The following is a 25,090-nucleotide window of genomic DNA, read 5'->3' as shown; positions in this document are numbered from 1 at the left end:
CCTGAGCGTTTATATTTGTTAAAGTGAGATGGACATGTGATTTGGATGGCAAGTTATCCTGGATAAGGTTGTTTTTTTTTCCCCATGGCTTGAGTCAGCCCAGGAGTGATTGAATGGAGAGAAGGTGGAAGCCCATAGGTCAAGGTAGGAGATGTGGTGCCTTTTCTTCTCCTCTTTCTACATCTGGCAGCTAAGCCCCCCGAGACCAGGGTGATTCGGCTGTTGTGCCAGGCTGTTTGTTTTGTCCTCCCTGGTCCTGTTTTCCTTTGTCTCGTGCCTACAGGGCTCTGCCTGCATCTCTTCTGACACCCCAGTTATTTCCTCAATTCCTACCTACCACCAGCAATGTGCTAGCACCAGTCCTTGCCCTGGGATCCCCTCAGCCCTTTTCTTTGCACTCCATAATGGTATGCTGTAGCATTAAGATACTCCTACTGTAAGCCCTTTGGCAGGTCTGTTGTGTTGAAACAGTCATTTGATACAGATATCATTAAAACCCTGATAATTATGGGCTTTTATTTCACTTTTTAAACATATAAATAAATTAATTCTTTTTCGTTTAGTGCTCCTCTGTTGAAGAGAAACCTTGATTCAAGTAAAATATGTTTCCTTACTGATCTAATGAATGTGTAACTGTAATGAACCTCTTAGGAGTCTAATGGGACTTCATCCGTAACGTGTGATTCAGAGCAGTGCTAATTCCTTCAATCTCACTGAAGAGTAAGGCAGATTGGAGCACATTCTACAGCTAGAAATGTAATGTTGCCATGGTTTAAGTGCCTTTTGGACAAAATGAAGATATATCCCCTTTATGATGACAATATTTAAATAGATCCTGCCTTTTAATGTGCAGGTTTGGTGGCATGTTGATGATTTTGAAGGCATGGTTGTATTGCGTGTGGTCTGCCAGTGTTTTGAACATTCTGTTCCATTTTTCCAAGAGTCTCCTTCACCCTCAGGGATAGCAACGTAGGCGGGGAAAATTCCTCTCGGTGTCAAAAATTGAATGCTTTTCTGTACAGTAGTTTTGAGACTGATTGGCTTGATTGTAACCTGTTTTTATAAAAACATCCTGACTGCTATCAGTTCTTCACCATAATGAATTTTAGCTTTATACTTTATTATGCTGATACCTTCTGAATGCTTGGCAAGTGTTGATGACATTGAAATTAAGAGTGTTAAAAATGGAGAGAGGAAAGTGGGAAGAGGAGTTCCATTGCTCCATTTAAGAAGTGAACATCATCCACATTTGAGTTTTGAAGGTCGAGTTCAGTGTTCAGTGCCGTGAGGAAGAGGGAAGGAACATCCAGTGGGGAGCTGAAATATGTGAGAGCTGCTATTACAGGTTTATCCCTCTTCCCTGAAGATAAAATAGGACGGATAAACGAGAGAAAAAATAGCAGTGGTGGAAAATGCATATTCCCTCCATCAGGGATTCCTGCAGTAGAACTCCTGGAAAACTAAGGGCACAGCAAACAGACCATATCCATCCCCTCAGTGCATGGTTAAATCTATACTTCTTTGGGGCTCCTTGAACATACCTAGAGGCAACTCATTGGTCAGACTCCAAGCCTGGAGGACTAAAATACCGCTGACTCTTACTCTGCTTGCTCATTTCCAAATTTCTGCAGAGACTGGAGGAGTTTCTTCATTTGTTTCACTGAAATAAGGCCAAAGGTTTACTAAGATATTGTATAATACTGTGTATTCACTGTCCTTCTTTCATTTATTCATTTCTATGTTTTAATGCCTAAAAACTCTCTGTATACAGAAAGAAAACAGCAAATGTTAACTAACCTAAATTATATGGATTTTCTTGGCCGGAGAGAAAGCGGAAGGAAAATGAAACCAAGATGTAGTCACAATTGTAATTGGCACAGACAGGAAAATCTTTAAAAATTAAAACTGAAATTTAGCAGCAAATAGGAACAAATTAAAAAAAATAATATTAAAATCTAATCACTTTGATAACAGCATTGATTGAAGGGAAGATGGATTTTGAAAAGAACACAGGCTGCATTGTTTCAGGGCTTGTATCTGATGCTTTGGATTTTGTCTGGTGCAGTACTACAGCAAACGTTTGGTAGTCTCCCAGATGATGCAGCTTAATTGTAAGAAGTAATTTTGAGAGTATTATGCTTTTGAATCTTTTGGGCCTTTTCTCCTTCTGATCTGTCGTGCCTGAGCTCAAGGGTAAAAAGCTGTCAAAAGGGGCTGAATTTTTCTGGCTGAGAATTTCCTGCTTCCTGCTGTCACCACCACCTTGGTTCCTTCTGATGTTAACCCAGAGACTCCAAGACATTAGGAAAACTTGTTCAGAGTCTGGTAAGCTATAAAAGGCTATGGACTGGCATGTGCTGGGGAAGAGATTGTTGTGGGTGAAAAACTGCAGAAGAACTCCAAGAGTCAGAGAAATACTGGTGAACAAGGAAAGATTACAGACTTGGAAAGTGTTGAATAATTGTCAGTCTATCGATGTGCTTATGTACCTGGTATAGAGAATTTGAGCTCAAGAAGGAGTCTATTTGAAGTGTTTGGAAGGTACACCCACTGGGAGATAGCCACACGTCCCCCTGGTTGAAATTGGCTGGTGGTGGGGACATATCAAAGGGCAGTGCTGTACCAAGCTAATCACTGCTCCCAGGCATCAGCCTGAAGCTGGTGCTTCAGCACTTGTTCTGAAACAGTACCACCACTGCTACATGAAACACTAGCCTTCTATCTCAAAGGCTCTTTTGAGAAATTTATCTGAATTTTATTAAACCTATTCCATTACAACAATAGGTATCAAGACTACAGAGATAGTGTTGGAATACAAGTGCTCAAGAGGAGCAAAGATTCAAAAGCCTTCCACCATCTGCCACAGAACAGCTCGTGGCTCTGGGTGTGGTGGCCCAGGACAGAGGGGAAGGAGACATGGGCCATCGTCTGCGTGCAGAGCACAGGGAGACAAGGCTGGCAACACAGGACTAGGAGATGAATGGCAACCAGCAAGGTGAAAAAAAGACTGAGAGGTTTCACAAAGTAGCTGGCGGCTTTAGACTGTGTGTTTTGGTATCATTTGCAAAGGGGATGTGAAACTTCAAAGAATTTCTCAGTGTGATGATGGTAAAAGGGATGTGAGCCACCCTGACCTCCTGTACAGGTGTCTCTGTGCAAGCGTGTAAGTACTCCCTGAAACCCCTCTACATCACAATACAGTAGTTCCTAAGGAACATATTAAGTATTCACATTACAGTAGCAAAATAAGAAATATATTAATTATTTAGCAGGTTACTCAGGAGGCTTTCTAAATAAGAGTTGAGGAAAAACTTTAAAAGTGTTTTCAGAAATAAAGATGCTGGTTGAAATTCTCCTTACTTCTCTCTGAGCAGTCCCTTTGAAACCAAATCATTTTCTATGAATACATGGAAGGATATGTCTTGGGCAGAGAAAGAAAAAAAAGTGGAGATGGGCCTGAAGTACAGCCTTTCTGCAAGAGATTGGCCAGCCCACAGGGAGGATATATAGGATATGTTATCACTTACAGCTAAAGTGAGTTTCCTTTAGTTCAAATGAGAGACATGCTTTGGGAGTAGGAAAATTCTGGATCCAGTCCCAAAACCTTTCATGCATGTTCCATGTGCTTCTGCCAGCATTGGTGGCTTAGTTACATGAGGGGTAGTGGCTTGAAATGAAAATAAATAAATAAATAAATAAATAGATTCAGTTTAACAAACTTTTTCATCTAATGGGAACTCTGAGTTAATTTACAGGCAGGTATGTAATGAGGGCACCAGCCTGCTGCAAGCCTGCAGTGCTGTCAGTGCAGTAACCGCATTATTAAATGTTGAGTGTGAACCTGAGTTTCAACAGTTTTATATTTAGGAAACAGCAGATATACACAGAGATTATTCTATTGTTCTTGTTCTTAGGCAGTCGATTTTACTGTGTAGCAGAGGGTCAAAAGTCTGCTGCAGATCTCTCTCCCTTTTGTTAGGTAAATAAGTCAGACATTTATTTTTTTTTAAGTGTGCTAAGAGAATACCAGCTGCTTTGTATTAAGCTATTTAATTTCTCTGATGGAGGACTCAGAATTAGTCTTGCTCAAGGATTTTGTGCTTCACCTCCAGCTACTGAAATGGGTTTATGTAGTTAAGGGCCAGGCTTAATTATCCCAAGCTTGATGACTGGAACACCTGTAAATGTCCCTGCTTAAAGGCTAAATGCTGCCTCAATTGTCTTTGTACCATCTCTTAGTGTCCTTTTTATTTTATTAAGCACAGAAAGATTTTTCTCCATACTTGTGGGCAGCATCTCTCTCTCCACAGCTGGGTTTTATACTGGTGGCAGCCTGGGCTGTACACCAAGGTCACAGGTTGGTTCTTACTATTTCAGCTGTGTCCCACTCATAATTTGTCTTTCCTGTATATTCCTTCCCACATGGTTAAACCATCCTTTCCACCAAATATAGGAGGCAGTACACCCTGCCTATCACTGAGGTACCTGTCTGTATTCTTGTAGAATTTCTCTTCATCCAGTTAAATAACCTCTTTCTGGATGAAAAAGGAGACTCAAAATATTCTTGTATTTGAATGGATTTTAAGGTCTGAGCAAATCAAGGTTTCCCATTTCGCTATTTCTCTGAAGTTTTCCTGAGACAGAAGAGGCATTTGGCACAGCAGGTCTTCTCTGATGGTGTCTGAAAACAAGGCTGCAGTCACAGGGATATAGATGGTGTCTGCTCTAATGAGTGCAGGTTACATCAAATTGTTTAATGAGTCAGTGCAGTTGTGTTAGCCTTATTGCATATCTGAATTAATGGCTTGGAAGGAAGTTTGTGAGCCTGCTTTGCTAGAAACCAAATCAAAGAGCAGCCTGCCATATTGTACAATGACACAAAATAGCAGAATTGGAATTTTAATTTTCCTCAGACTGCGTGTCATCCTTTCTATTAATTAAACAACCATGTAGCAACAGACACCAGGTGTTAAAATAACAATCCCACCAGTGAGGGTGCTGGCTCTACACATGTAACCATGGGTGGTCATTTCACATCAACAGTGACTCTCTTGTAATTTTAATGGCAATGAGCTGAGCTCCTGAGCAAATGCAGCCCTGCCCATGGTCATGTCAGGCATCCTATCCCTCCTGTCTGTCAGGAGCTGTGCATGTGATGCCTGCCAGGCCAAAACCAGTTTCCCCTCAAGGGAAAAAAAGGCATATTTTTTTATTGCACACATGGCAAATTACCAAAGCAGAAGCTTTAGTGCAGGTGCAGTAGGGAAATCAGAGAAGAGATGAAAAATTACAAAATGCAGTAGGGAAATGGGAGAAATGACAAAAAATGATGAAATGTAGTGGTAGTTCTGAGAACGCAAGCTGAACAAATTGTGGGGGTTAACTGGAGGGGCCTGACGGATAACCCTTTGTGCAGCTGAGTGGAGGTTCTGTGAATGACACATTTTTGTTAATAACACTGACCCTGAGGCACTAGGATTGGTTAGCAACCTATGGTTACTGGGAAAACCAAACCATTGTCCGAGTATACATTGAGATGTAAAGAAGAGAAGCAAGGGTGATGTGTTCGGAGTTGGAGGGCATGTCGGGTTCCTAATTTAAAATGAGATCATAATGAAAATCAGAGACTCAAAACTGAGAAGGCTTAGTAGAAAATCGTCACTTAATGTTAAAAAAAAAAAAAAGGGCAATTTAATTTACTACCAAGAAGAGTCTCCTCAAATCAGTGTACAAGTTTTAAGGGGGAAAACCAAAGCAGTGCTACAGCAAATGAGATTGCAGTGCCCAGGTCCAAGGAAAGCAGAAATCCAATCTGCAGTTGCTGAGTACAAACAGGGACACTTCATACTGAGTCACAAATTCACTTACACAAAACCTTTAAGACCTGGATGAGTAAAAATACACTTTTACATGGTGGTGACTGGTATATTGGTACCATGGTCCGTGTGAGAGCTGAGATTAAAATAAAGGCTGTGAAGAGAAACCTCCGAGGTAAGGCACACATAAAGCAGCTGGTAGGAAGATTGTTCCTTTGGTGAGGGCAGGAGAGGTGCTGCCTGACTGTGTTGGAAAATCATTGTGAAGTTTTTTTGTGAAGCAGGATGTCAGGTTTGGATTTGCAGACGTCACACAGGAGTACGTGTTGAAAGAATTTAACAGATGAAAAGGCACTTTGCAAGAGAATCAAAGCTAAAAGATGCATGTAAAAATGGAGAAGGGAAATCTGCATTTCTACCAAAAATATAAGGAAAGTAAAATGAAAGAATGGGATACCATCAAAGAGTTTAATAGTCAAAGGAGAAGATGCAGAGGGGGAAGAATAATGTGACCAAGAAACCAAATCAACACCTGCAATTTTGTGTGTGAAAATGAATCATGAAACTTTAGTAGTTTAGAGTCAAATTAGCAAAGATTATTTTGTGTATACTGGAAAAATTGCCTATCACTTCTTGGTTATGATTGCTGCTATTGAATGGCTTTGGCGAATACAACCGCAAAGTCTGTAATCTTAAATGCAAACCAATATTTGCTAGATGTGATATATTGACTGAAAATGACAGATAATGAATCACAATTTGATTGGTTGGAATTTACACTTTTTTTGCAAAAAGACATGATTTAAACTGTGTAACTTTGAACCTGCAGTTTAATGATCTTATGGAAAGAAACGCCGTAGAAGTTGGAGAATCATTTACACCAGCTTGCTTTCAGGGCAGCACTATTGATACTGGGATTTTTGATAGATGAAATCATATTTGAGAGATCTCTTCCACTTCTGGCAGAGTTTTCCCTCTTTTGCTCTCTCTTCCTCTGTCTCTTATTCTGCTCCAGGACACCCCAGGTTTGCAATTAAGCAAATGCTTTGTGACTAGAGTCTGTTTTCTTGGAAAGACTTCATTTAAAAAACAAAAATCAAAAAGAAAGGCAGAATCTTGGGCTGGAAACTTTGCTTTTCTGTAGAAAAACTTTATTTTTAATGTTTTCATTTTTCTTCTGTCAAGTGCTTTCTCCCACTTATGTCCTTTCTGACAAGTCCTGCGTCAGGTGCAGAGAATAAGAGTGAAAGGAGGAAAAAACAAACAAAATAATAAATAGATTTTAGGAGTGCCAAGGACAGCAGTTGAAGTTTGCAAGTTTTAATTCCAATCAGATGTGAGAAAACTGAAAACTAATTTTAGGAAAGAGTGTGTGGCAGCCTCACTTGCTGCCAAGTTGTGCTTCCAGAGCCCATGGAGTGGGGCTGGAGATGGGGAGAAGATGGTGGCAGTACTCCTTGGGGATGGGGGACGAAGTTCCATATCTGGCATTGAAGCAGCTGAGAGGATGGGTGCTGGAAGGTCAGCTCCTGAGCCAGAGTAAGGGCAGATGTAGCTGGGCTTGGCAGTTTGTCTGAAGCAGCCTGAAGGAATGAACAGCTACCAAAACCCTGAAGGTAACTTGTGTTGTTCTTTCCTTCCTTCCTTCCTTCCATGGCTGCTGAGGGGGGTATTCAGAGCAGGACCAAACTCTCATCTCTTATGCATTACCAGTCACCTAGTGAACAATAACTTTCTGTCAGTAACAACCTAGATTCACACCAGGATCTGCATCCATTCCCAGAGCTGTCACTTTTTTCTCTTAATAATTTATTTGCTTCTGTAATTGCTTTGCAGGGATTTCATGACATCCAGGGAGTGAGTCTTCAGCACAGATCTTAACATCTGAGCTGTATGTATATATATACAGGTTGTGGGGCATGCTGAAACATGCTGATAGTTATCAATACTTGCCATGCACCTGGGTGGTCAAACTATGCAAAAACCAGTATGCAAATGTATTTGGGAAACAAATTGCCACTCTGTTTCTGGCTGTGCAACAGGGAAGCTGGTTGTGGCTTATTAATATTTTCACGGTCTCTGTTTTAATCATTAAATTATTGGCAGATGACAAGGAGTAGATCTGAGCACAGCGAATAAGAAACATACACTGTAATTACTGGGTTAAGGTTCAAGTAATTGGATCAAAAGCATCTGCATTTAAACTATGTATTGTGGTACATACCAGATCCACAGTCCTCTGAGGATTTAGACTTGACCACAGCTTCCCTTCCGGACTGTGTGTGTTGGTTTGATCTCTTGCAGTGGGGAGAGTGAACGCTTAGTCACAGGAGCCTTGGGAACCATCAGGAATTCCCAAAGTTTTGGCATAGCCATCAAGACTCTTCCCACAGCAGTAGACAGAGGGAATGTAGTGGGATAGGGACTGGCTGTGGTATGTTTGAAGAGCAGAATGGATGGTGAATCATCATTTAGGACTGTTTCTGTGCAGTAAGTTCACATAGATCTTTCCAAGCTCTTGTAAGAGTCTACCCCTCAAACATTTCAAATTAGTGCTCTGCCACTTCCCCTCTCACATTTTGTCACCTCTCCTTAGACTCCCTGTAGGTACATCTGTACATATCTCCTTTCTCTGACTTACAACAAACCTTTGTACTTCATTGTGCTTATGCAATATGGTTTTTTTTCTGCCTGCCTCACAAAATATATTGTATATATTAATATAATTACTGATACGGATATATCTATGCATGCCCTTTTTTTAGGAAAAGTCTGCATGTTTTAGTACTTGGCTGTGTTGGTGCCTCAGTGTTTCACAGCAAAGATCCCCCCATCGATTTCATGCTGTGCATAATTCACACTTTACATTGAGTGTATTCAGTGAGCAAAGCCAAATTGACAAGGTAAAGACAACACAGCAGAGCTTACAAAGTTATGTCACAGAGAGTGACCAGAAGCTGTAAAGGCCTCTGCTAGATTACTCTGCTGTCATTCTTTGGTGAAGGATGAAGAGAGTGTGAAAAATGATTGGCACATTTTTCAAACATATTTCAAGTCTTCATCTCCCAGCTGTAGAGCTTTGGACTTAAATACCCTTAGATTGGATTGGAGGAGGACTGGAGTAGCAACTAATGTGTGCTTCCAAGGGGAGATTTTAGATCTTTTCCTTTAGGTACAATAAGTTGACAAGGTTGTAATTAAATTTGTGAATATAGACCACTAGTCCTGTGCAGAGCTCAAATTAACCTCTAAAATATGGCACTGAAAATTCTAGGAGATGAAAATATGTTGTTTATAGGCATATCTGTGGCAGGCAGTACAGGAGTCTCCTTTTCCTGCAGAAGCTTCTAGCTGAATGTCAGAAAAAGGCAAGTGCTGTGAGAGCCTGTTGTTACAGGATCCACTGTCCAGGACAAAAATGTGGGGCAGGAATAGTGAGGACTCTTCCAGGGGAAAGAGTTGTGACTGTAGTAGGGAAGGACTAGTGAGGAGTCTATAGAATTTTGCATTATCCAGGTAGTTCTGACAGCAAGGAACAGGTTTTCAGCATCATCTGGCTCTTCTTCAAAACCTGCTGCCATTTCTGTTCTCTGCTGCCACCTTGGTCCTCCTGGTTTTCTGCAGGGATGTGCCCACCAAGGAGTGGGAGAGGTGTAGCCATGCAGTGGGTGGAGATGAGGTGGGGGATTGATACTCAGTTCAGATGGAATTTCATCTGCTGCTTCATCTGTAGTAGCATTTACACAATAAATATAACCTTGCAGTAAAATAAATAGACTATAGCTGGTCAAACAGCAGCTGTCTGCTGTCTGTGGCTCTGCTTGTCTGCCAGCCCTGGTTACCTGATGGGTTTTATAGGAGCACTTTTGTGTGTTAGTTGGCTGCTGTACAATCTTTGAGTAATAGTATTGGACCAGAGCTCACATTTGCCAGAGACTATGCGTCTCTTTTGCAGAAACTATAAGTATCACCTTATAAATCTTCTATGTATTGGCATTTCTTGCCTTTGCTGCTTTTGCTGTGAAGGAAATGGAATTGGATTCAAGGAACGTTTTATTGTTTCAGCAGGTTTCTTTTCTATGACACTTTTTCATTTGTTCTAAGCCAGGGCCTGTTTCTGAGTTTCATAACAAATAATATTGGGGAAAAAAGTGTTTTATTAGTGTCATTAGCTCTGAACTTTGTGAAGACTACTGCTTGACTCCTTTCAGGACAGGCTGAGGGAGTTTCTTTGTGAGACAGTACCTTACAAAAGTAATTACAAAAGAATAACTTAAACATGAATTCAAGGAAAACATCATTCCTTGGTAAAAAATCCCCATGTGAACATTACTTAAAATATTTATACTAACACTCATCTGCGTTAAGCAATCACTTATGGCATAATGTTATTGTTGAATTCAAAAAACCTCCTTGTTTTTGTTTCACTGAAGGTGGCACATCTGTTGGAAATTTTCCATGATTTGTGAGCATTGACATCAGCATCTGGCAAGAAAAAGATTAGTTGTGAGGAGGAATTTACTTTCAGAAAGGTTCACTTGATGGCATTTTACAGCATCAAATGGCTCATCTCAAAAGACAAGTAGTACCTTGATCTAACTAATTTGATCAGCATAATTTGATTTGTGACTGCAAAACATTTGATCTATAAATTAAAAAGCAGGATTTAAATCAGTGTGAAGGGGGTAAGTGCTGTAGGTTAGTTCTGATCTGGGAGACAGTGACATGTGTCTTGGGGGCATTTGTTTGGATCTGAGGATTCAATCTGCCTGGAAATACTTCTTCAGACTCAGTCCCATTGCAAACCCTTCTTGCCCTGGACCTTCTGCCTCTGCTGCCTGGGGCAAGGTGGCTTTAGTCAGCTGTGACATCTTGCTGCTTCTTGATGGGGATGCAGAAGAAGATGAGGCTGCTCTGTGCTTTGTCTACTCTTGGTAAAGATCCAGAGGGGAAGGAGGATTGTCCAGCACAAGTAATTTCAGAGCAGTGAATTGTTTCAGGGAAAGCATGCTGGCAGCTTGACCAGAAGTTCTTGTCGCTGCCATAATTAAATAAATAAGCAAGCAATTAAATAGAAACTGTGGCAGCCTCAGAAGTGAAACGGTCCCCTGCCTCCCTCCCTCCCCCCTCTCGCTCTGTGTCGCTGGCAGCAGAGCAGCACTGCAAGCTGGCTGCATTTCACATGAGATGGGGCTAAATTTCCCAGGAAAAAAATATCCAGAGGGACAAGACGCGATACTCTCATTTCTGACATCTTAAGCTTGTCACAGATGCCGAGGCTGTTTCACCCAATGTGATTATCTCTCCCTCTGTCAAGGAGGCAGATGCCTCAGCTAGGAAATATCATCCCCAGCATGTCGTCTGGATTCTATAAATGGAAATAGGTCTTTACAAAGCCAAAAAATATATTTAGTTGCAACTATGGGGAGAGGGGAAAAAAAAGAAGAAAATGAATAAATAAAGTCTGAACCCTTCAGAATTGCAACAAAGGAACAACAAAGCACTTAGGTTGGCCCTAATCATCTGCAAATGTTGATGCATTCATTAAATGTAGACTGCAGAGATAAAGGTTACTCTTCTGTCACTCCTTTTATCTCTACCTGAAGCATTCACTTGCCAGTCAGGTTTCTGTGTGCAAGGCATAAATATTCAGCTTTTTTCTGGAATAGTTTTTACCCAGTATTTGTTTGTTTTCATCTAAACTCTCCATATGCCAGAAGCAGCAACAGCAAAATGCTGTGAGCCGGAGGTGTGCATTTAGGTGACTTAGCTTTGGATACCCTGCAAAGGCCTTATCTGACCAGGACTTAATAGCCCTGTGATGAAGAGTAAGCCAAAAATAAAATTAAAATCTTGCTGGTTTAGGTATGAAGGAAATTCAAACATTGTCCATGCTGCAGTCAGTGCTGGGAACAACTCTTATGTGTTGTGTTACTGCCCCGTGGGACAGGGACGAGTGGCTAGCAGAGATTAGTTATTAAGGCTCAGGTTTTAATAGCTTTTCGTGTGTAGTGCTGACTAAGCAGTCTCAAGTGCCAGTGTTTTAAAGGCCATTCAGGAGAAACCAGGGAGACGTTTTACAGAATGTTTCGCTGAATGCAAGGTTGGGTCGGCCAAAAAAGGTGAGGTTGTCTGACTGCAACTTGAGAGAAAAAGTGTCCTTTTGAGTTTTTAATTTTATAGAAACTGAAAAAATTGTTCTTGGGCACCTCTCACTCCCTGTTTTGTTGTTGGAAGAGTATCTTCATGGCAAATAAGTGGGAAAAATAACATCTGTGCAGTGCTGTAGGGAATGCATGCAGAGCAGAGTCTGCCTGCAGCGTGAGCCATCAAGGGTACAGCAAAGTGATAGAAATATTTAAAATGTTCTTTGACTTTGTGCTGGAGCATCTATGTTGAATCCCTGGAAGGGGGGAGGTTGTGCAGACCTTTTGTGCTGGTTAGCCTGGCTCTGCAAAGGCACACAGTTCCTTGTCTGGCTTTTTTTTGATCGTAATCAGTTGGACAGATTTCCTTACATGGGGTCTGAGATCAAATTAAAATCCTCTTGGCTCTCATGGGACTATGAGAACCCAACCAAAGCTTAGAATGAAGTAGGATTTTGTTTGTTACTGTTGCACAGATTAATTAGTTGCAGGAGGCTTGGTGACATCACATGAAAGCACATGGCTTTGTTGGCTCTTCCAGGAGGGTGGAATGTGGAGATGCAGTTAGTGATGAACCATACTTGGTATTTTGCCCTCCCAGTTCTAAAAATGTGTAGGAATCATTGGAGGTTGAGACCCTGCATTTTAATTCTTATCCTGAAGATGTGTCCCATTGCTTTTGAGGCCCATTAGGTTCCGAGCTTTCAGTGTGGGTGTGTTGCTGCCAGCAGTGAGAATAGATTGTGTGTCATTATACACAGCTCTTGCCCCCTCTCACATTTCACGAGGCTATGGTCATAGACCCATGCAGTCCTTTTTTGCCCTTGCTCTATGTAGAAGAGAAAGAAAACCTTTCCTGTGGTCCCTTTCCTCCTACCAGACCTTGCCTTTGGGGAGGAGAAGATGTTGTCAGGGGCTTATCTGTGGGCACTGGCTCTGCCCACACTGGGTTTGCAGGACCACTTGCAAGGGATGCAGAGGTGGGGTGGACTTGAGGGCATGACAGGCTGTCAGGTGTACATGTGGCTCTAGCCTCCTGCAGCTCCTGGGCAGGCTTATGGGCTGCTTCTTGGAACACTGATCAGGTTCATGGGAAACAGCCTGTAATTGCCTGTGAAGAAATTCATGGAGAAGTTGACTCTGGAATGTTTTACTGAAGACTTGTCTGAGGATGCTGTTATCCTGCCACAGGTTCATTAGCAGATATTTGTAGGTTTACTTTTCCTCCTCCTGCCTTCCCTTTCCTCTTTCCTTCCCACCCCTGACCTTCAGTGGAATTTCGTTGCTCTTCATTGCTTCAGTTCCCTACCCAGAGGCTGTCATTTTTATTTATTTTAGTATTCTAATTTAGCATCAGAAAGAAATAACATTTGACAAAAAAGAATTAGAGGCAATAACTTTTTCAGAGAACTAAGCTTTTGAAAATTAATTTTTTTATTCCATTTAATTTCATGGATGCACAATTTCTATTACACATAGGCCAGCTAGGGTTGCAGCAGCTGTAAAAAAATATGTATTTTAAGTCTTGTAATGTGTTATTTATGAATGCATTATAGTTATAATAATTCATTTACAGGACTATTGTGACAACAGCACCTTATCTTTAAAAATGGGAATTTGCAATATGAAATAGTTAATTAACAATAAGAAAGAGAATAAACTGAGAAGGTGCCTACAAATTGACAGCACTAACAGAGTAACAGCCAGCCTTTGTATGGGTCTGAATAGCATAGAAACTGAGAAAGCCTAATGGAGGCAGAAAAAGTCTTAACTTCTGTAGAAACTTAGAAATTAGTCTGGTTTCTGCAAATCTCATCTGTCATAACAGAATTGTTGGAAAACTCATTAGACTTTGCAGACATGTTTCAGAGAGAATTGCAGTGGTAAAATAAATGGGATCCATCACAACTGTGCAAAGACCAGTGGATAACTTAATCCTGCATGGGACTTGCTTGGAAGTATCAGAATACATTTGCCAGATGCAAGATAATGTCAAGTAAATATTTAACGCTGTAATCACACAACAGCGTGTTAGAGCATAATAAAAGACACTGAAAGGGAGTTAAATGCTTTCAATTTAAGCAGATCATTTAAATGAAAGGAAGCAGTGATGCAGTTTTACATCTAGATGCAGTGTTCACCTAACAAGTAAGTGGCAAGGGCAAGCAAACACCTGAAGTTGCTGAGAACTGGTAGAGACTCTCTAGTGGGGTATAAATAGTTTACCATGCATTCTTTGTTTACAGCATCAGTTTTACTGTGGTTTTGCAACTGTGGTGCTTTTGTCCTGTGTGTTGACTGTCACTTTCCTACATGGAGGTGAGTGCTTGAGGGGAATTGTATTGTCAGAGTGCAGCCAGGGCGTAGACGGACACTGCTGAGTGCACCTGGACTCGAGAGAACCTGTTTACATTTTTGCCCTCAAAAAGCTAATGTAGAACTTTCAGCTATTTCACTTCTTGTCTTCTGACTGTTTAATTTGTTCTAGGTGGTTGAGAGATGGACATAGAATCATAGAGTGATTTGGGTTGAAAGAGTCCTTAAAGATCCTTTAGTTCCAACACCCTTCCATAGGCAGGGACACCTTCCACTAGACCAGGTTGCTCAATGCCCTGTTCATCCTGGCCTTGAACACTTCCGGATATGAGGCATCTACAACTTCTCATACAATCATAGAATCAATAAGGTTGGAAAAGACCTCCAAGATCATGGAGTCTGACCTTTGACTAATCACCACCTTGTCAACTAGACCAGAGGACTGAGTGTCACATTCAGTCTTTCCTTGAACACCTCCAGGGACGGTGATTCCACCCCCTCCCTGGGTAACCTGTTCCAATGCCTGACCACCCTTTCAGTGAAGAAATTCTTCCTGATGTCCAACTTCGGGAAAACATGGGTTGTCCCTGGTTTTCTGGCCAGCCTGGGGGATTGGCCAATTTCTGCCTAAAACTTCAGTCAAATTCCTGTTTTTTTCACTTTCTGGAGTATAAGTAAATGAGATGCAGTGTACATACAACCTGTCAGTTCTCCACACAGTTTATGTTTTGTTCACCCACAGCTGTTTAAAGTGCCCTTCCAGGCTACTGCCCACAGTGGGACACCTTGTCTAGACATGATGTGAAGTTAAAGCTCTTAGTCAGACTCTATTAATATATGATACGCAAAACATTCCTGGAGAGAAAATTCAGCACTTAATTGTCAGATATGGCCAAGGGAGGCTCTCTTTTGTTGTCTTACCTGGTGGGAGAAAATGACTTCTGCTGGGTAAGGGCAAGGTCTGAACCCCAGTGACACGAGCAGCGTGACCCAGCACGGCTTCGGGAGCTCTCCAGTGGTTGAGTCAACCCTAGTGTCAGCTCCTCAGCTGTGAGACACAACAATTACAGCAATAATTCAGGTCAGAAAATTGACAGAGCCATTTAATGTATGTGAGAGTGACAGTGAGTCATCTCTGATCATTGTGTTTAGTAGCCTGGAGATCCACAGGCAGGCAGGACATCCGCAATCCCACATCTACATGACAGTTCAGGACAAGGAGAAGCAGCTCACAGTCACTGTTTTCTTCCATCCAGAGAGGGCTTCACGTGGATTTGATCCCAAAAGACTAAGACAGGTAGGACCTGTTGGGGAGTGGGGGATAGCACATCTGTCATCTGCAGCCTTTCTCCCCTTCTCTGTAGTGTGTTGCCAATCAGGTGCATGCAACAACGAGTACATTAGCCTGTGTCAGTTATGTATCTGGTGTGAAATTAATAGATAAAGGTGGACTAAAATGGTAATAAAATTTTGCAAAATGCTCTTTAGAATTTCAGTTCAGGGGCAGAGTACATTGGTAGCATGGAAGTTACAGATTAGTAAATATAAAAGTAAGAGGAAAGGTGGGTTTCTTTGCAACCCGCAAAGACCTCGTTTCTTAAAAGAATTCTTTGAGAAGCCTTTAAACATTAATTTTGAGTTCTCCAGCAGTCACTTAAGATGCAAGTGGATTTGTGGGGGCTAATATTAAAAATACTGTAGCTGCTTGTGTGGCATACAGGGCAAGAAGCAGTAGAAGGACTCCTGCTACTGGTGATTAGGAACTGTGCAAATACTGCTGAGAACACGGTTTGCAAAATTGAACTGTCCAAAGCAGCTCAGTGCTCAGTAATGAGGGTTTGCAGGCCCTGTGTACTGGAGCACTTGTTTTGACAGTTGTAAGGGCCAAATATTCAGCAGCTGCAAATTACTCTGGAGCTTTTCTTGATCTTTCTTTTTTGTTCAGCTGGAGCTGGTTTGAATTCACAAGTTCCAGACATTTACAGCAGCACAGTCTTTTCCATGTTTTAAAGTTTGTGAATCAACTTCCAGAATAAATGTTTTAATTTATTTTGAGTTATGTAAAGGCCCAGTAGGCATAAATACAGTAATGATACAAATAGTGACTTGTCTCTAATATAGATGATTTCAAAGCAGTAAAAAAGGGAGTGTGGTATCCCCAGAGGCAGCTTCCCAACTTCAATATTCAGTATGCCGTGTCCTTAGTTTGAAATGAGTGGCTTTTTCTTCTACTACAATAAAGACCACTTCCTACATCCTAAACACTAGAAGCTAATTTATAGCTCAGTGTTGAAACAATGTCTTTTTTCTAAGGTACACATTTGTCTTTGCTAACTTTGATAGACTGTTGTAAGCTAGAGCACTGCAGCATATACTTCGTGCACTGGAATGTGAAATGTGATGATTTTTTTCTTAGAGCTCTCCTGTGCTTGCTGCCTTGGGTTGTTTTTTATGTCATTTACGGTGCTGAACATCAATGCGAGCATATTATGCAATGTGGTATAAAAATACACAAAGGCAATAAACTCCACTGTTATTTCTGCTTTGGCAGAACAGCCATATTTGATCATTTTGCCTTTTGATTTCTGGAAAAGTTGATTCCAAATAGTGCATTGCAGCTTGAGCATTTATGTATGCGTGTGTATGTGCATTGTAGAAGTTCCCGGTGCAGAGCTGTCTCCCATGGCTGGCAGGGGGTGGTAGCTGTGCAAGCTCAGGGAGCAACAGCCACCTGGGCATGGAAATCACCAGTAGAAACATCTGAATTTCATGCTAAGTTGTGTGGAAATGTGTGTTGGTTTGTAAAAGATCTAAATTTTATTTCTTTATTATGACCTTGTCACTGTGCCCTTCCCATTGGTGACAATGTGTCACTCAGTTGTGAACAACTGCACGACACATTGGCCTTGGCTGGGCTGTTTTGAGCAGACCAGTGATCTGCTGGACCAGAGTCACTGATCTGAGTTATTTTTGGTTTGGCTTAAGCACAGTACCTCTTGGGTTTTAACTCTTTTTTGCTAGTATGCAAACACATAGCATCGAAATTCCTTTTGGATCAGGTCTACTGTGCCAGTGCGTTTTTTGTTCTGGGAGTGTGCACAGCCGTCTCCATGCACACACAGACATCACTGTGATTGTGCTCTAAGCTATACCCGTGGCAGATTCTGTAGTTTATCTTCCCTCACTGCTTGCACACCTGCTCAGTGCATTAAGCCGCTGTGCAGCATCAGTGCTCCTGTCTGAGCAAAGGCAGCATAAAACAGTGGGAGGAACAAAGAAATCTTGTTGTGCTTACACAGCCTGTCTTGGTACCACTATCAGTCTGTGTGTAGTTGGGGGAGGTTGGCTTCTCTGTTTTTTGGAACCGAGAAGGTCCTGCTCATCCACCACCCATGGGCAGGGCAGGGAGAAGATTGCTGCCAGGACGTGTCCCTGCAGAGTCCACTTGGAGAGGGAGGAGCTAGCTGGTAGCTTCATGCTTGCTGAGGTGAAGTTTGCTCCAATTTCTGCTGCGAACTTCTGTCTGTTCAAGCTAATAAATGGTCAGTGAAAGTCCTCCTCACATGCTCCCTGATCCGTCAGATTGGTGTCTTTAACCAAGTCACTGCACATTCGCTGTTCACAGCAAGGTGGTGAAATCCTTCCTGCAGTCTGTGACCCAGCGCTGATCACCTCTCTCATCTTGTCTGTCATATGGTGCAGCAGCTGTCTCAATGAATTGAAAGCTACTGCTTTAAGTAAAATAATAATATCATTTAAAGTCATACTGTGTGAAAATTTTTACAATTCTGGTGCAGTTAGGCCTCTATTATGTGGCAGATGTGCTGCCCAATATGTGGAAGTACCACAATAGCGTGCAAAAGAAAGTTGTTGGGTAGTTGAGAAAGATCTCAGTATATAGAACCTGTAGCTGGGCTCTACAAGCGTGGTCATTAAGGTGGACAGTAACAGAAAAACAAGTAGTTTAATCTTCTGCTAATGTGGTTCAGTGCTGATTAAATTGATTAACAGTGAAAAGTGAAACCCCTCTGTGTATATGCAGCATGTTGTAGGTACATTGTGTAATTGCACATGGATTTGTGTCGTGTCTGAAAGGCTTTAGGGAAGTGCAGAGAGGGGAAAAATATCTTCAAATTTCTAAACCTGTGTCAAGTGAAGGCTTTTGAAATGCAGACCTTTTATTTCAGGAGAGCAGAAATGCAGTATTGTGAGTGTTGTTGCACATCATCCTCCATTGATAGGCTGTTCAAGTGGATATAATGGCTTAACACTTCATGGGCCAGATGGGGGGAAAAAGATGACTAATTATCAGATTATTTGATGTGAATTATTCAGTCACAGTGTTGGTAACTGGGCTGAGGAAAGCTGCTCCAGCAGTGGCTTCTGCAGTAGGTAACACAGTGGCGAATAGAAGTGGCTGTATAGGCAGAGGTCTCTTGGTTGTGTCAATGACTTCATTGAGGCTACAGCTGAGTAGTATTTTCAAGGGTGCTGGAGCTTGCTGAGAAAATGTTGGGGGTTTTCAACAAGTGATTTGTGTAAGATCATTTGTGGATGGAAGTGAATTTAACTACAGCTTCAGCCCAAGAAAAGAATATGAGAAAATATAGCAGCCTTTCATTTGACTGTTTTAAAAATGTTTTGTGTACATGTGTGTTTGTGTATAGTGACCCTGTCTGTATAAGCCTTTAACCTGTTGCAAATAACTTCCACCCTTAAAATGGAGAGGAATATTTCAGGTTAAATTAGATTTGTTGTTTTATCTTTTCTGAAAGGATTTTTCTGCAGTTCGTCTGACAGCTGTGTGCACAGCTCTGGTCAGAGCCATGTGCCTCTTTGGGCAGGGGTGCTGATCCAGAGCAGTGTACAGGGTTCTGCTGCTTCCTAGGGCTGTGAGAACACATTGTGCACCTCTCCATGGCACACTGAGGATTTTTGCTCCTGCTGATTAGTTTTCCATGCTTTGTTTTGAAATATCTCCTCTGAGGCCGTTTCTCAGAGCAGCTCTTTCTGTAATGAGTTTGAATTTTAAAACACTCAATTTCTTGAGTCCTTCCTTTTGTTAATCCTTAGTAAATGAGGCAAATCATTGGGAGGTGTCACCTACCCTTTCATGAATGGTGCTTCTGTTCTTGGCTGCTTCTTCCAAGTGAAATGTCCAGGAGCTGCAGCAGTGGTGAATCTCTGAGGCAGACTCATAAGCTATTTTACTGCTGCTCATCTCCTGCTCCCAAGAGGTATGGCTGATCCTTTCAGATTTCCAGGAAGGATGCAGTCGATTGCTTGATTATTTTGTTGCCTTTTTCAGGCCACTCTTCCTTGTTTTTCTCTTCCAGGAGGATTCTGATTTTTTCTTAGTTCTTTCTTTGTGATTTTTTTTGTTTTGTTTTGTTTTTTTCCCCCCAACACTAGGGAAGTTATGTCTCCTTTTGTAGCCCAACTATTGTCAATAGCTGCTGCATAAATAGGAAGAAAAAAGTACAGGCATTCTCACTTCTCTTTACTTCCCTTGTCATTTGAAACTTTCTCCTAGCTCCAAATAGGGCTACATTAATAATTAAATTCTTATTAAAGTTACAATGCACAAGAGCATTCTAATATTTCATAAGCAGCAAACTATAGCTCTCCAAAGCTCTCTGAATTGTTAGTTTCCCACTCATCCTTGGACCTTTCTAGCAGTTCTCTTGGCACTTTCTCCTCTGCATGCCTGATTTTCATCACACTGCAAGGACATTCTCTTAGAAACAGCAACGTTCCTTGCTTTTCCTCCCAAACTCTTTGTCAATGGAGACCATAAATTCAGTGTTGTGCAGTGTGTGACACTGCTGTGAGCTGGTCAGTGTGGGTTTTGTGATAGACAGGGTGAGTAAGGGGTTTGAGCAAACTCCTATTTCCATCCAGAGTTGCTGTCCATCTCCTGTATTCCACAAGGCTTCCTTCCTTGTGTTGTTGGAGCAGAAAGAGGAATGTTTGATCCACAAGCTGTGGGCTGGTGCATTAGATGGCAGCCACAACTTGATCCGAAGAGCCAACATCTTTGGTGGCTGTGCAACTTGGATGGCTTAGCTTCTGAAGCTGGACAAGCAGGTCCTGCTGTTTCAGTATCCTCCCTTGATCCAGGCTCTGCTTCTCATGAAGGATCCCCAATAACCCTCTGGTGTGCTCCCAGCTCTGCTATAAGCTACTCTGTGTGCCTGTTGCTCCTTATATGCACACTCTAGAGAGAAGAATAGTACACTGTAAATTACTGTCTTGTCTGCTGTGGTGCATGGATCAACCCACCTGTTTGGAAAGCAGCCAGCTTGCATTTATTTTGGCAGATGGGAAAAGCAGGAAACCACTTGGAACAGGCAGGGAAGCAATATTCATTCATTCAGAGGCAAGCACAGTAAAGCAGTGAACTGAGCTGCAGAGTTTAAATAAGTGTGGGCACATGTTTTGCATAGCAAACCCACAGATTCTGATGGCTGGAAAGGGAAAGGTGGTGGGTCTGCACAATGGAGAGTCAATTGTGGCTATTACTTACCCTTGATGAGCTCTTTATCACAGCTCAGATGCAGAAGGCTGACAGCACTGCCTAGCAGCACTGGGAGAGGAAACTGCAGTTCTCCCAAACCAAGCTCTTAGAATCACAGAATGGTTTAGGTAGGAAAAGACCCCTAAGATCATCAAGCCCAACCATGAACCCAGCACTGCCATGTTCACCACTAAACCATGTCCCCAGGTGCCACTTCTACAAATCTTTTACATCCCTCCAGGGATGGTGATTGAACCTCCTCACTGGGCAGCTGATTCCAATGCCTGACAACCCTTTTGGTGAAGAAATTTTTCCTAATGTCTAACCTAAACCTCCACTGACACAACATCCTGCTGCTGACACCAGGCTTGGAGCAAAGTATTGATATGCTGGCTTTTCCTGTTTCTACCCTCATTATTCCCTGCAACTGGAGGGATAGTGGAGAACACTACTTGTGCTCCTGATCCCTTAACCAGTCATCCCACAGCCCTGAAGTCTCTCTTGATTGCCCTTGGATTTCTTGTTGCAACTTCATTGCTGCCTACCTAAAAAAAAATCAGTAAGTAATCAATAAATATCAATCAATCTGAGGGCTGTACCAGGGTAGGAAGCTTTCTCTTCAGATCTGTAACTCAGAGCCCATGAAGGCAGCAGATCTCCTAAGAAGTGGGTCTGGTTTTCACATTGGGCCTTCTGTTCCCTTCATTGCATGTGGGCACGGTAAGGTCACAGTTACAGGCAGCTGCATCACTGAAAAATGGCCAGATTAGAGTGAATCAAAGGCTGTTTGACAGTAGAAGGGTGCCTGGAATAGCTAGGAAGTAAGGCTGTGTGCAGAAATGTTAGTGCCATTTCCACCGGGGAAAGAGGAGATACATTCTTATTATTATACATTTATCAACAAATTTTTGATGTTGGATGTCATTGTCTTTATTATGCACAAAGATCTAAATGCAGCCTTATCTTGGCTAGCCTTTTTAGAGGATAACAGCCTATTACTGCTAGCAGTTAATCCAATTACTCTTTTAGGTCAAGGGGGAGTGTTCTGTGCAAATATTTTTGGAAGATCTGAAAAAAATATTCTGTGTGGTTGACCCAAAGAGAGCATATTTCAGAATTTTTCAGCAGATCAAAAAGTTTCAAAATTCCCACATATATTGAAAGAAACATGTTTGAAAGAGCTGCCAGCTTTCAGTTTTGATCATAAGACAACAGTTGCTTGTTTAAAAAATGAAAATATTTCATGATGGAAAGTAGTTTTAAATCAGAAAATAAATCACTATCTAAAACCATGGGGGAAATTCATTGATGTGAGAGTGAAGGTGGGGCTGTGCAAACCTGAAGAATTAATTCAGCATGAAATGTTTTGCCTAAAGTAGGTGTTAACCATATCATTTTGGCTCACTTTATTCCTGGTTCTCTAATAAGGATTTCATTGACTGTATTGGAAGGGACTGTGAAATAATTATGAGCAATCCATCTAAAGCAGGGAGGAGTGCTGTCTTGGAGAGGAGAAATCCACCTGTGTATGAACTGCAAGAGATTTCAGTGAAGTTTGTTCCTACTTTATTGGCAGTGAAGGTGTTGCACTTGATGGCCCATATTGAACGTCCTGCTTTACTTGTGCTTGGACCAAGCCCTGGGAGTAGGACTGCAGCATTCCATCTGCTCCCACAGACTTTTGAAGAGGGGATTTCTGTTCACTGCTTCATTTCCACCTAGGAATGAGGGCCCCAAGTAGCTTTAGGATTTGACAGAAATCTTTGGGGGTGCTTGTGTTGCAGCCTTGGTAGCAGTTTGGGGATGTTTGGGCAAGGCTCAAGCTGTAGCATGGCTGGCTGTGACTGCTGCTGGGGTAACAACCAACAAACCCTGTATTTGATGTGGGATGGAGAATCTTTCCCAGGGGCTGGGTAACTGCTGAGCTCCAGGCTGCAGCTGCCTATATAGGTGTTTGGGAATCTCTGCCTTACACAAAAATCCCAGCAGGAGTTTTGACGTTGGTTTTACCATAAGGAATATTATTTGGACATCAGTGGTGAATTTTAAATATTCCTGTGACATTTATGCCATAAATAGGAAGTTACCCTGCCTTTCCCACCAGGCATAGAAGAGAGCTCTTGGACCATATACTGTTCAATCCCAAAGGCCTCAACTTCTAATAACCAACTGTAATCTAATTTAGATCAGCAGTTTGAAAAATCATTAGTTCAAGTAGTAAAAGCCCTCTGTTGAGCAAGGACTTTGCTTCCCCGAGTATCTGAGCTCTTAGAGACAGCTACTGCCAATCTCAAAATTTATGCTCTATTTTTTTATGCAGTAAAACTGTCCTTTTAATATCAGTTGAAAAATAAGCACAGAGAAATAGTTGCCATAGAGGAAATTTATAGTATCGGTTTGAGAACAAAAGACCAGGCGGTGCTTCCGTGTGAGAGGAGTGAAGGAGCTGGGCTGTTGCTGTCCTCTGTCATGGACCCCATCAAGCAGAAGCCTCCAGGGGTAGTGAGAGTTCATTTTGAGCCAAGTTTTAATTTTGAAATATCATCTAAAGAAAGTTGTGTCTTCACAAGGTATTTTTGCTGTTTGTGTTTTTTTTTAGTTTGGAATGAGCTGGTGAGTTTCTGGTGTGGTGCCTGATTTTGGTGTTATACTGGGGAAAAAAAGAGTGGTGCAAAAGGAGGGATTCCAGAAATGGCTTGCTCTGAATAAAAATTAGAGACTTGGCTGCTTGTACTTCATGTGATATCTGTCTTCATTGTGAAAACTGCAAGTCAGAGTCAACCAGACTTCTAAGTTGTGAGCACACAGCTGCAAGCTGAAAATAAGACTTCTGAGTGATGCAGAAGTGCCGGGGCTGTTTGGTAAGAATACTTCATCAAGGTTTTGGCAAAGCTGGATAGCTAATGGTGCAGATAGACTGTGTAGTCATTAAGAGGTTTTGAGTGTATTACAATCCCAGAATAGAATTAATTTTTTTTAATTAGCTTGTATGTATTTTTGTGCCCTGAGTTTATTATGTTGTTCAGGTGGCTAACAAAGAAATCACACCTGAACTGGGATAAATTAGGGGGGAAACAAAGCAGTGATGAAAAGAAGCAAAGGGAATTGTTGTTGCATGTATTCTGGAGAGCTTTTCATCAACTGTCTCAACTGGGAAAATGTTATTACAGAAAAATACCTCACTTTCCCACCCTTCCCTGTCCTGGGCAGTCTCTTGAAGCAAGTTATTTTGGAGAGGTTTTTTAGTTTTGTTCCTGTAAGGAGATGAAAGCAACTTGATAGCCCAATGTTTTCCCCTAAAAGGAAAAAAAATATTTACTGCATAACTCTAAACAGCCTCAGGGCCCTGGGTAACCTCACTTATGACCTTTCTTTCCTTTCTGTGTATGGAGGAGGTGCTCAGTGAGCATCGCTGTTCTGTGTCCTAGCACAGGCAGGCAGGCAGCAGTGGGGAGGCTTGTGCTGCTGCTCCAATTTTTCCAAAAAGAGTAATTTTGGGGAATGGTTTTTTTTGCAACTTGCTCCTTTGTGCCAGAGGAAAGGGATTTTCTTCACTTTGTGTATGCGGGATTTCAGAGGCACTCTAGTGCTCTCCGTGGCTTGAAGCTCTAGTGTAGAGCCACGACTTCAGTCCTTCCAAAATTCCAGGAAAACTGATTTATTGCAAGTATAAGTATCCTGGGGCTCACAGCATGTAAAACTAACTAGACTAGAAAAACTTAGGGAACCGAAGGAGGAAGGAAATTCACCTTTCAGGTAATAACCTGCAATGTTCATTCAAGGAGGGAATGGATTTATGGAATTATATTTTTTGTGTTAAATAGTGTCGTACATACAAGAACAACAGTTAACAGAAACATGAGGATTTGTGTTGCTTGGATTTTATTTACTCTGTAGTTCCTACAGCCTTTAGTTAACAGAGCTGAAGCCTGTCCATGTAAAACTGAGGGGGAAAGATGTTTCTTTACAGTTTTATTAAACTTTGAATTACATTGAAGATTAATCAGTTGGAACCTGAGCCAAGGCCTATGGACAAGGTTGATGTTATGGTTTCTGGCAATTCTAGATGGGACCGAAATGCAGTTGGACATAAAAGAAAGACACAAGCCAGTGAATTGTTTAGCTGGTGTGTTTATATAAAGTAAATGTGTTTGAATTTATCTCAAAAAACATCCTGGTGCTGGCATCCTAAAGATCACTTTCTCTCAATAAAGCTCATAGGAAGAAGGAATTTTTTCCCCACTGGCTTGTTGACAGCAGGTTTTTATTAATGTAATTATTATTATTTTATTTAA

At 41.6% G+C, this 25,090-nt stretch overlaps 1 protein-coding gene across 9 annotated transcripts in view; it reads left to right on the top strand.

Moving 5' to 3' along the window:
* Positions 1-25,090, top strand: part of FGF13 (fibroblast growth factor 13) — a 313,357-nt gene that overhangs the window by 171,177 nt on the left and 117,090 nt on the right. The window contains exon 1 of one of the 9 annotated variants that reach the window (XM_064670072.1): positions 41-144. The exons of 7 other annotated variants lie outside the window; for them this stretch is intronic. In XM_064670072.1, coding sequence (XP_064526142.1) covers positions 114-144 — 31 coding nt within the window. In that variant the 5' untranslated portion in view covers positions 41-113. Of the gene's footprint in view, positions 1-40; positions 145-25,090 lie in introns of those variants that run through there. One more of the 9 variants, XM_064670082.1, reaches the window with a different exon arrangement.

Source organism: Pseudopipra pipra, chromosome 13 (genome assembly GCF_036250125.1).
Source record: "Pseudopipra pipra isolate bDixPip1 chromosome 13, bDixPip1.hap1, whole genome shotgun sequence".
NCBI classification, from domain to species: domain Eukaryota; kingdom Metazoa; phylum Chordata; class Aves; order Passeriformes; family Pipridae; genus Pseudopipra; species Pseudopipra pipra.
This window is presented reverse-complemented; position numbering and strand designations above follow the sequence as displayed.